Consider the following 12519-nt stretch of genomic DNA (forward strand, 5'->3'; position numbering starts at 1 on the left):
GGAGCTCAACATAAAGGGAAGGGAATAATTGTGAATGAGGAATGAGAAGAGCTACTTATTTACACATGGAATTCAAACTACTGGGGAATTATAAGCTACAATTACAATACAGCCATAATTATCTCGCACATTTCAAACAGAGAAGCGGAAATACCGTCCATGACTGTCTTAGATACAAATTCGGAAACATGAACTGAAGGTATTTCATTTTTAGATTCACCGAGAGGACATATTTTAAATTCGTAATACAGAGATCTCAATAAACGGCTGAGGAAAATCTACAGTGTCCAAAATTCAACCAGTCACTTGATTTGCAAAAGACGATAAAATAATGAAGCAGATGTTTAGAATCTGGGACATTTATGTTAGTGTTTTAATCAATGAAACATTGAGAGATTTTTCAAACCGCTTCTGTCAGTTTGAAGTGTGAGTTGATTGAATCTTCTCACCTTCACCAGAGTGACGGCAGTGCTGTAGAAAATGCTCAGGAAGAACAGGATGATGAATGTGGAAGCGGTTGTCCAGATGTTGCCGTTATCATCCTCAGAGGCTTCAATCCAGGTGCGGTCTGTGGAATCTACGGGGATATAACCGAGCAGATAGAATTAGATTGTTTATTAATCAAGGATATCTTTTTAAAAATATTCTCTTTACTCTTTCCTAAATTATTAATGTATTCTCTAATTTAATGTTTAATGTATATCTATTGTTAAGCTCGTGAATTTCAGCAACCTATCTCTGTAACTATCAACACAGCTGTTCTTCCTTTACAATCCTTGTACAGTCCGAGTCGGAAAATATGGAAAATTATCTCCAGTATCAGTTCATTTTCGAACAATTTCGTACGATCCATTATTGGAGAATATTATGATGGATATCGAGAGAGATTCACTGAGCTACTTATTTGGAAACTGTGAACGTTGCTTTTTAAAATCTCGGATGCGATTTGCCATCTTGTTTGTCTATTTGTGATGGAAATGTTTGGTGCGTCATTAACTTAAATCAGTTTCTCAGTAAGAACATTGTTTCAGTGTGTTTATCGGATCATTACGTAATAGGGACAATTTCCGGAGGATACGTCGGTTAAAAAAGTACATTCGAATTATACCTTCTTCAATAGCCTGGCGTTTGTGTCATGCTTTAGCTTTTATGTATGTCTGCATGAGTATATCGTGCCTTGCATCACTCTTTGTTTGTGTGTCCATATGAGTGTATGAGTATTGAGGTGTGTTCATTCGCCAATGAGTGCTGACTTGTGCATTTTTGTGTCTGCGTCTGCATGTATATTTTGTTTTTTTGCCAATAAGTATGTATGAGTGTGTTATTGTGTGTGTTTATATATTGATATCCATGTTTATTTATTACTATCTGTGTTAATGTGTGTTTATGCGTTCTTGTCTGCTAATATGAATGTTAATGTTTCTTTATGTGTTCCACGTATGTGTCAGCATATTAATGTCTGTGTCACGGCGTGTGTGTGTGTGCGTACGTGTGTGTGTGTGTGTGTTTGTGAGAGAGAGAGAGAGTTTTTAATGTGTGAATTTGTGTGTTGATGGATATTTAGAACTGTGTATCAATGTATTTTTATGTTTTCATACGTACTAACGTGTGTTTTTTGTGTTCTCATATGTATAAGCGTGTTTCATATTTGTGTCTACATGTGTGCCTGTGAATGTGTTAGTCTGTTCCTCTATCTGTTTGTCTGTCTGGTTGTCATCTGCTCATGTGTGTGCATGTGTTCATGTGTATCCATGCACTTGTTTTAATGTGTATGATGGTGTGTGTCTTTTTGTCTGCATTTCTGTCATTGTGAATGTGTGATGATGCATATTTGTGTCCTTGTATGAGTCTGCTTGTCTGGTTTTATCTGTTTGTGTGTGTGATTGTGTATATGTGTGTGAGTGTGTGTGTGTGTGTATGTGTGTGTGCGCGCGTGTATTTGTGTGTGTGTGTGTATGTGTGCGTTCCCGTGCCTACATTTGTGTGTGTATTTGTGTTTGTGTGTGATTGTGTTTGTGTGTGATTGTGTGTGCGTGTGTGTGCCTGTCTGTGCGTCTGTGCCTATGTGTTTGTGTGTGCGCGTATGTGTGTTTGTCTATGTGTGTGTGTTTGTGTGTCTGCTTGTGTTTGTGTGTGTGTCTGTGCCTGTGTGTGTGCCTGTGTATGTATGTGTGTGTGTGTGTCTGCCTGTACTGTGTGTGTTTGTGTCTGCGTGTCTGTGCCTATGTGTGTATGTATGTATGTTTGTGTGCGTCCATTTCTGTCCCTTGTGTGCATTTTTACTATTTTTCCGAGTTTCACCAGGTCCCAACGATCGAGTCTGACCCTGATGGTGAAAATTATATTTTCAATGTTCTGTATAAACGTGTTTTCTGTGAGATGCAAGGTGATATCAGGTGAACGAATGCAAACAATCAACCATCTGCCTCATAAAATTCAGGGGCAGAACCGTGAACAACCCAGGGAGGATTTAATAACCGGTTTAGATTCGGATGATAGGAAATCAATCTTAGCATAAGATTAACAGGAACAAGAGTGTTAAAACTTCTTAAAATTATGTTGCATAAATATTTATTTTACAACATTTCAAGCATGATGGGACTTTAAAACCTGTGGCCAGTAAGCTAGAAGCCGACTTCTGCTGTTGGTAACTGGGTCCTTACAGTAGAGGCCCGTTCCCATCCAGATTCTCTGCTCGGGGACTGAGGGTCCAGTGAGTTAATAGTTTTGCTCTGTCTGGTTGGCTGAGCTATTTCCCTTTCGGTTCTCTCTGCTGAGAAGGTGGAGACACACCGGGTTAACCAATGACCTTCCTCGTCTTTCTGTTTAGCAAGTGGAAGTAAAATTGGCTAAAAATTTTCCTTTCAGTTTTCTCTGTTAGGAAAGTAGGGGTACAGTGGGTTAATAATTTCCCTTCCCCCTCCGTCTCTTGGGGAAATGGGGGTACAGTGGGTCAACAATCCCCCCCTCTCTCTGTTGGAGAAGTGGGGGTACAGTGCGTTAACAATTTCCTTTCCCCCTCTCTCTGTTGGGGAAGTGGGGGGTACAGTGGGTTAACAATTTTCCTTCCCCCTCTCTCTGTTGGGGAAGTGGGGGGTACAGTGGGTTAACAATTTCCTTTCCCTCTCTCTCTGTTGGGGAAGTGGGGGGTACAGTGGGTTAACAATTTTCCTTCCCCCCCTCTCTGTTGGGGAAGTGGGGGTACAGTGGGTTAACAATTTCCCTTCCCCCTCTCTCTGTTGGGGAAGTGGGGGTACAGTGGGTTAACAATTTCCCTTCCCCCTCTCTCTGTTGGGGAAGTGGGGGGTACAGTGGGTTAACAATTTTCCTTCCCCCCTCTCTCTGATGGGGGATTGTTGGGACATGTTTCTGTGTGACCCTCACTTCAGTTCCTAGTGGGTGTGGTGCAGCAGCTTAAAGCTGGCATCCATTTTAAAGGAATGGACAATAAGAGAAGCAGCAACGCCGAGATCTAAATGTGCTGCGTTTGTTTGCCGGAAATGGGAATGGTCAGATTTCTTCTCAATGGGAGGAGAGTTGGTGATATTATTTTGCAGAATCCCGTAATGAATGAGCTTTACTCTGTCTCTAACCCAGGGTGTATCTGAGCTGGGAGCACTGGATGTACAAGACTTGGTTCTGAGCCCTGGAAATATCCGATTTTAACTAAACAGCTCTAACATTAGCAAAAGTGGGAAACAATATTAATTAAGCGATTGTGCATTTAAATCACGATTGGAGAAAAGGACTTTATTATTTTTTTTATTGAAGTTTGAAATGTAACCGAGAGACTCTCATTGACATGAATTAACGGTGTCCATCAGTGCAAGGGAAATGTTCACAAAACTCGGTTTACCGCTTGATTTATCAACCGTTCTGTTGATGATCTTCAAGGGGATCGCTTCATGCCCCACCACACAGGAGTAAGAAGCGCCGCTGGCCCACTCCTCCGCTGCAATGGATAACAGGCTGTACATGAGGAAGGAGCGATTGCCGTTCTCCGCCACCACCTCGGTATTCTTGTAGTTCCCGGGATTCACCGGCTTGTCACTGACGGTCCACTTGACGAAGATCTCTCGCGGGGAGAAACCTCTCACTAAGCAGCTGAGGGAGACGAATCTCTGAGCGGAGACATCTTCTGCCGAGGTCAGGAGGACAGACACGGACGGTTCCTGCGGATTTTTACCTGCAGAAAATGTACAATAAATGTCAATAAACTGGATAATTTCGGAGACAATAAAACCACTGGTTAGGGTGAGCGAAGTGTTTTTGGGTTGAATATTAAAGGTTTACATTATCCGCTTCTAGGAAATAAATCGCCGTTCCTTTACTGTCGCTGAGGCAAAATCCTGGAATTCCCTCCCTGACAGCACTGTGCGTGTACCTACACCACAGGGACTGCAGCGGTTCAAGACGGCAGCTCACCACCACCTTCTCAAGGGCAATTAGGGGTGGGCAATAAACCCTGGCCCAGCCAGCGAAGCACACATCCCATTAATTAATAAATTAAAATCTTTGGGATCTGTCCGGTTTTCCAGCTCGGAGCAGAGGTGGACACAATCCTTTTCCCTGAGAACTTATGGGGTTGGACTAGAAAGTTTCTCAAAGCTTACAGCACAGAAACAGGTCATTCGGCCCAATTGGTCTGTGTTGGTGTTTAAGCTCCACACCAGCTCATCCCACCTTTCTTCATCTAAACCCAATGGCACAGCCTTCAATTCATTGTTCATTCATCTACTTATCAATTTCCTCCTTGAAGTCTACAGGCCCAGATCGTTTAGTTAGTGGAATTGCCATTACGGGTAGACCATGAACACACTGAATAGTAAATATTGACCCTTACACTGGAAATAGACACAATGACTCACTTATTGCTTCAATCTCACCGCTCACCTGGTTCATTGTGGATGGAACTTCGTAACGGAGTCGGCAGATCCTGATTGCTCACCACGCAGTAGATTTCAGCCCCACTCAGACAGGCTTGTGTCGAGATGTTTACGTTGCTGACCACGCTGCCGGGATCCTCTCCCGGTTGGACGGCAATCTCTGATTTCAAAGGCTTCTTTTCTTGCGTCCAGGACACGAGTACTGGTTGATGAGCATCAGAAACGATGCAGGTTAATGTCACCGTCGCTTCCAGCAAGATCTGTTCTATGGCGGTGGCAGTAGAGTAATTGTGGCATCTCTGCTGTTGGAACATTCTGTGAGACAGAAATGAAAATCAACCAAAGTTTCACCCTCAGAAGCAGGACATCAGCATTCAGCCTTCACTCTCCAAAGGAGAATAAACGTCCTTCGACATATCAACATCTAACTATCGTCTGTAATCGTCTTTACACAATGCAAAACCAGCTTGGTCTGTGTAAATTGTTCTCATAATTTCAGTCGTTCAGCCCCGGAAACATTCTAGTGAATCTGCGTTGCCCCAGTCCCAATACAAATATACCATTCCCGGGCCCTGGAATGCAGTACTGAACGCCGCTCTATGAATAGGGTGGATGCACTTTCCAGCCCTTTATTCCGAAGCTGTTACCAGTTACTGTAATGGGTTTGTATCTCTTACCAGACCCGGTGGTGTTTCGACTTAGGGTGACCCCTTGATGAGTGACCTGACAGGTATAGACCACGCCGGTGAACAATTCCCCAGCGGAGACTTTCAGCCGACTGGTCGCCGAGAAGTTCCCGTTCATTTCAAAGGCGGGAGAAGTGACAATTCCTGAATCCATGGGTTGTCCATTCTTCAGCCACTTCACAGTGATTGACATTGGACGGAAATCGATGATTGAACAGACGACGTTATCTTCCCGGCAACTCACGGTGAGGAGAACAGTTGGAGGGTGGATGTCAGGACCTTCAAAAAACACAGGTTAGACATTTCTTGCAGAAGAAATTGATAACAGATACAATGAGTTCATTTATTTTAACAGGCTTTTTCCGTTAATAGACACCTGGATTTTCCAGGGATCAGAACTATGCAGAGCACTATAAATGCGTTATAACCAAGGCCCCATACAGGTTAGTCACAGCCTTTCTTTTCTCACAGGCTCCCCAACACTTACATTGCATTCCAATGCTCTTGTCTGAGCCGCTGTGTTGAACCTCATAGTTGATATTACTGCATTCCCCCTCTGACTCGGTGATGGTTAACTGGCTGCTCAGGGTGTAGGTTCCCTTCTGGTTTCTCACTGACGGGTAAGTCTTAAAGCCAGTGGTGAGCGGCTGCCCATCTTTCTTCCAGGTCAGGCTGGTGATTTCTGGGGAGTAGTCCATCGCCAAACAGCCGTAGGTGATGGAGCCGTCGGTGTTGTGTTGCTGACAGGAGGAGACCAGACTGTAGAGAGTGGGTAAGACGGTGTCGCTGGGAAAGAATGGCCGATTGAACAAGTTAGACTCCGTGATTTGTGATCATTAAGTAACCAAACAACTCAAAATTTGACTATAACTATAAACATATCCAAATATATTCCAACTAAAAACCACACCCACATTTGTTCATTTATTATTTCCATCATTTGGTGACCCTCACCTGTCGGTTCCCTCTTTAGAAACCCACACCTCTTTCTCCACCTCTATTCCACGACTAAAAGAGAACATTTTGATGTCATCTGAATGACGTACTTTTCATTGGATTAAAGTGGAAGAGCAGAGAATTTTCCCCATTATTTCGCCACCACTTATTTCTCAAACAACAGCACTTGGTGATAGAGAAATTGTCTGGTCATTTATATCATTGAAGCTTTGGAAATTGGCTCTGTTCAAATTGAGTGATGCCCCCTTCCCACTCCACGTCCCCCAAAACAAAGAATAGCAACGGCCCTTCGAAAGTACCTTTGTAATGGTACCTTTATAATGACCAGTGAACTCTAAATTGAATAACAGTTACAGTAATTACGACATTTTCCAATCGTATGTACATGTGAACATGCGGATCAGTAGCAGGAGTAGGCTATTCGGCCTCTGGGGCCTCCTCCACCATTCACTCCGATCATAGCTGATTGTGGCGTTAACTCCACATTCCCGCCTACTCTCGGCTAACCTTTGACTCCCTTGTCAATGAAGAATCTCTCTACCTCTGCCTTGAAATTTTAATGACTCCTTCTCCATCGCTCTCTGGGGAAGAGAGTTCCAAAGTTTCACGACCCTTTGAGAGAAAAATAAAATCTCCTCATTTCCATCTGAAATGGGAGACCTCTTATTTTTAAACTGTGTTCCCTATCGTTAGTCTCTGCCACAAGGGGAAATGTCCTTTCAGCATCCACCCTGTGAATTCCCCTCAGGATCTTGTATGTTTCAATAAAATCAGCTCTCAGTCTTCTAAACTCCAATGGATACAGGCCCAGCCTATCCAAACTTTCCTCATGAGATAACCGACAACACCTTCCAGTATCATTTGAACGAACATTCTCTGAACAGCTTCTAATGCTTTTATATCCTTTCTTAAAGAAGACCAAATCTGTACACAGTAATTCAGACAAGGTCTCATCAACGCCCTATTAAACTGTAGCAAAACATCCTTATTTTTATATTCTATTCCCCTTGCAATAAATGACAAGATTCCCTTTGCCTTCCTCATCACTTGCTGTTCCTGTATTGTATTTTTTTGTGATTCATGCACGAAGGGATCCAGATCCCTCTGTCCCTCAGGGTTCTGCAATTTCTCTCCCTTTCAATAATATGCTGCTTTTGTATTCTTCCTGCCAAAGTGGACAAGTTTATATTTTCCCACATCATACGGCATCTTCATTTTTTTGCCCACTCACTTAACCTATCTATAATCCCTTTGTCGACCCTTTATCGCCTCTTCACCACTTACTTTCCTATCTATCTTTGTATTATCAGCAAATTTAGCAAATTCATCCAGTCCTTTCGTTAAGTCATTGATATAAGTTGTAAATAGTTGAGGCTACAGCATTGATCCCTATGACATTCCACTTGTCACATCTTGCCAACCTAAAATAAACAATTTACCCCTACTCTCTGTTTCCTGTTAGGTAACCAAACTTCTACCCATGCTGAAATGTTACTGCCCACACCATTATTTTGTGTAGTAACCTTTGATGTGCCACTTTGTCAAATGCCTTTTGGCAGCGCAAGCACAGCACATCCACAGGTTCTGCTTTATTCATGTTCCTTGTTGCTTCCTCGAAAGGCCTCAAATAAATCAGCCAAACATGATTTCCCTTTCACAAAACCATGATGGATCCACATAATTGCATTTTGATTTTCTAAGTGACCCGTGATAGACTCCATAATAATAGATTCCAGCATTTTCACTCTTTCAGCAGTAAAAGTGGGCGACAGGCAGGTTGTAATTGGAGGGTCAGCGAACACCCGCTGGAGAAAGGAGCAGGGAGCCAGGGGGAAGCACACAGAGACATTGTCTCCCCTCCATCCCAGGCACTTAGCACCTTTCCCCGGGAATGGAAAGGATTTCAGGAGGAGGAGAGACAATGAGGGAGAGATAGAGGGAGAGATAAAGAGAGAGGGGTCCAGGGCGCCTGGTGCCTCGGCTCGTAGCTGCTTTCCCCCGGTTCTGCCCGCTATAGCCCAGCTCTCAGCGCTTCCCCCCGGCCTCTCTGCCCTTACCCCACCCCGCCTCCCTGCCCTTACCCCCTCCCGCCTCCCTGCCCTTACCACCCCCCCCCCGCCTCCCTGCCCTTACCCCCTCCCGCCTCCCTGCCCTTACCCCACCCCCGCCTCCCTGCCCTTACCCCCTCCCGCCTCCCTGCCCTTACCCCCTCCCGCCTCTCTGCCCTTTCCACCTCCCGCCTCTCTGCCCTTTAACACTCCCGCCTCTCTGCCGTTCCCCCCCCCCCCCCACCCACCCCGCCTCTCTGCCCTTTCTCCCCCAGCTCTCTGCACTTAAATCCACGGATCGCTGCCCGTTGACCTTTGCCTCATCTCTATGCACTTTCCGCTGGATCGCTGCCCCTTTCCCCGACTCTCTTCCCTTCCCCCCGCCTCCCTGCCCTTTCTCCCAGGCTCTTTGCGTTTTAGCCCCGCCTCCCTGCGCTTTCCCCCCGCCTCCCTACCCTTTCCCCTAGCCTCTCTGATCTTTCCCTCCCCCGCCTCCCTGCCCTTTCCACCGACGCTCGTCGCTCCTTTCAGCCATGCTCCACTTTCCGGAACTGCTAGGCCTCAGGCCTCGCTTCCAGGTCTCTCTTCCCCGCAGTTCCCGCCTTCCCACACACCAATTTAGGAAAACTGATCGAGTGAGTGAGCGTGTGCATGATTGACAAAGTGAGGGTGGCTGAGTGACAGAGTGAGGGCGGGTGGCTGAGTGAGTGAGGGCGCGTGGTTGAGTGAAGGAGTGAGTGAGGGTGGGTGGTGAGTGAGCGTGGGTGGGTGTCTGAATGTGGGTGAGTGAGAATGGATGAGTGAGTGAGGGTGGGTGATTGAATGAGGGTAGATGAGTGAGTGAGTGAGGGTTGGTGGGTATGTGAGTGAGGGTTAGTGGGTGTGTGAGGGTGGGGAGGATGAGTTATTGATTGTGAGTGCAGGTAGGTGAGTAAGGATGGGTAGATGAATGAGTTTGAGTGAGGGTGGGTGAATGAGTGTGAATGAGGCTGGGTGAGTGAGTGAGGGTGGGTGAGTGAGTGAGGATGAGTGAGTGTGAATGAGGCTGGGTAGGTAAGGGTGACTGAGGATGAGTGAATGTGAGTGAGTGAGGGTGTGAGTGAGTGAGGGTGAGTGAGTAATTGATGGTGAGTGAATGAGGGTGAGTGAGTGAGGGTGAGTGAGTAATTGATGGTGAGTGAATGAGGGTGAGTGAAGGTAGGTGAGTGAGTGATGGGTGAGTGAGTGAGGGTGAGTGAGCGAGGGTAGGTGAGGGAGTGCGTGAGGGTGTGTGAGTGAGGGTGAGTGAGTGAGGGTGAGTGAGTGAGGGTGGGTGAAGGAGTGAGGGTGAGTAAGTGATGGTGAGTGAGGGTGAGTGATTGTGGGTTGTGAGGGTGCCCAGGTGCAGGAGGCTCATCAAGGCGATGTTTCTCCAGATGATTTTCCGCTCCGGCTCAGCTTTCCATTGCCTGTTGTCCACAGCCGAGCTGGGGGCTCCTCCATTCATCTCCAACACCTCCACTTCCTCCTCTTCCTCTCCATCGATCCTGTCCCGATTCTCCATATTGATCAGCTTTCAGTAACACTGGCTGTGTAAAGTCAGGCAGCAGTGTCGATCACTGGCCAGCTGCCTTAATGCCGATTCCTTTCTTTGAGAAACCCGTGTCAGTGCGCGAATAGGCAGACTGAGGGGGCTGGGGGGGAAGGTTACAGCAAAACCAGGATGGGCCGTGCAGGCACCTTGCACCAAGTGCGCACCAGTATTGGGGATCCAGGCAGCCGTGGTCTCCACCATCTCCCTCCCTTTTTCTTGTTTCTTTGTGTTTGGTTCCACACTTGGAAATTCTCCACATATATAGTGATGTCACCTGTGTAATTTCATTTTACACAAAAAGACATCAGAAATGGAACAATGAACATGCCTGCAGCTTAACGGATTTTCATTCTGCAATTAGTATTTTCAGCCCACTTCTGTGTGTGAGAATGTGTGTGTGTGCGTGAGAAAGAGAGAGAGAGAGAGAGAGAGTGCATGCAAGTGTATGTGTGTTTTCGAGAGAGAGAGACAGAGACAGAGAGAGACAGAAAGTGTGTGTGTGAGAGAGTATGCGTGTGTGAGATCGGGAGTATAAGTGTAAGAGTGTGTGAAATAGAGAATCTGCGTGTGTGGGAGAGAAAGAGTTTGTGTGTAGGAGAGAGTGAGAATGTGTGTGAGTGTGAGATTGTCTGAGATGGAGAAATGTGTGTGTGGGGGGGAGAGAGAGGGAGAGAGAGAGAGTGTAGGGGTGTGAGTGATAGGTAGTAAAAGTGTGTGAGAGTGAGTGTGTGAGAGAGAGAACGTGTGTGTGGGAGAGAAAGAGTGTGTGAAAGAGAGAGCCAGCGTATGTGTCAGAGAGAGAGAAAGAGAGAGAGAGAGTATGTGACTGTGTGTGTGAGAGAGAGAGAATTAAAGAGAATGCATGTGTGAGAGAAACAGTGTGTGTGTGAGAGGGAATTTGTTTGTGTTTCTGTGTGTGCGTGAGAGAGAGAGAGATTGAGGATGCATGTGTGTGAGAGAGAGTGTTATGTGTCTGTGTGTGAGAGAGAGATAGAATGGAGAGTGTGCGCATGTGTGAGAGTGTGTATGTGTGTGGGAGAGAGGGTGCATGTATGTGAGAGAGAGTTGGTGTGCGTAAAAGAGAGGGAGTGTACGTGTGTGTGTGTTTGTGTGTGAGAGAGAGAATGAGTGTGTGAGAGTGCATGTGTGAGAAAGAGTGCATGTGTGTGTAGGAGAGACAGTGTGCACGTGTGTGAGTGTGTGTAGTTGAGATAGTATGTGTGAGAGTGTGTGTGAAAGAGAGAGGCAATGTGTGAGACAGAGTGCGTGCGTGTTAAAGAGAGTTTGAGTGTGAGAGAGAGAATGTGAGAGTATGTGTGTGTGTGTGTGTGTCTGTGTGTGACAGAGAGAGAAAGAGACTGTGTGTCTGTCAGAGAGAGTGCGTGTGAGAGAGAGAGAGAGTGCACGTGTGTGAGAGAGAGCATGTGTGAGAGAGAGCATGTGTGACAGAGAGAGTGAGAGAGTGAGGGTGTGTGGTAAAGAGACTGAGTGTTGAGGTAGATGAACCATGATCTTACTGAATGAAGGGCAGGATCGAAGGGCCGAATGTCCTCCTCATGCTCAATTTCTGTAATTCACTCCTCCCCCTGCAGGCTGCAATCCAATGGCGGCTCCTTTTCCCCAAATCCCCCGCGGCTGGTTGTTGGGAGCGGGAGCCTGGTCATTGTCCATTTCAATCATTTAAATAACTCGCAGCCTCTGATCAGATCAGAACAGGCGCTGCTCTCTGGAGCTTCACTGTCACTCCCTGATTCTGTTTGTTCTGAAATTGTGCTCAAGTTCAGGTCACTCACATTCAATGATTTTCTGATACTCAAAATGCTTAAACATAATTAACTCATTAAAATTTATACATGTTCTCTCCAGAAATATTGTTAAAACAATTAACGTGCGTCATTTCAACCGAGCAATGGAACAATTTATTTTCACAGATCTGGCTGGAGGACTCACAGCCAGTTAGTTCGATGCTGATTTAGTTTGTTTGATCTCTACGGGAAGAAGACTCTCAGGTCAGTAACAGAACAAGTTAAGATATGGATTAAAGCCCCCATTCCTCCCCCGGTACACTCCTGTCATCAGCTGCAAGGGTGGGATTCAACAAAAAGCCAACTCTCCACTGAACTGTCAAACACTCCGGGGCAGGTACAGCACCGGATGGATATCAAATAAAACTCCCTCTACATTGTCCCATAAAATATGCCCCGAGGAGGGTTCAGTCCGGTTTTGATATAAATGCTGTGGCTGCAAGAGCCGGTCAGAGGCTGGGAATTCTGTGGCGAATCATTCTCCTATCAAATTACTAGGTGGTAACATTCAGGCAAGTATATCAATTTTGCTTAAATCTAATCACTATTTATTATTTTACTTTT

General features: G+C 45.8%; 1 protein-coding gene, 1 long non-coding RNA gene and 1 gene segment (V, D, J or C); 1 reads left to right on the forward strand and 2 right to left on the reverse strand.

Annotated features, from left to right (window-relative positions):
* LOC144697360 (uncharacterized) overlaps positions 1-12519 on the forward strand; it is a 309889-nt gene that overhangs the window by 229080 nt on the left and 68290 nt on the right. The gene's annotated exons all lie outside the window — the stretch shown is intronic.
* LOC144697205 (uncharacterized) overlaps positions 1-12519 on the reverse strand; it is a 306206-nt gene that overhangs the window by 38824 nt on the left and 254863 nt on the right. The gene's annotated exons all lie outside the window — the stretch shown is intronic.
* LOC144697608 (Ig heavy chain C region, membrane-bound form-like) lies at positions 358-6338 on the reverse strand. The segment is given in 5 exon segments: positions 358-577; positions 3857-4186; positions 4894-5201; positions 5564-5851; positions 6060-6338. Coding segments are annotated over 3 exon segments (837 nt in total).

This window comes from Cetorhinus maximus, chromosome 23 (assembly GCF_964194155.1).
Source record: "Cetorhinus maximus chromosome 23, sCetMax3.hap1.1, whole genome shotgun sequence".
Taxonomy (NCBI): Eukaryota; Metazoa; Chordata; class Chondrichthyes; order Lamniformes; family Cetorhinidae; genus Cetorhinus; species Cetorhinus maximus.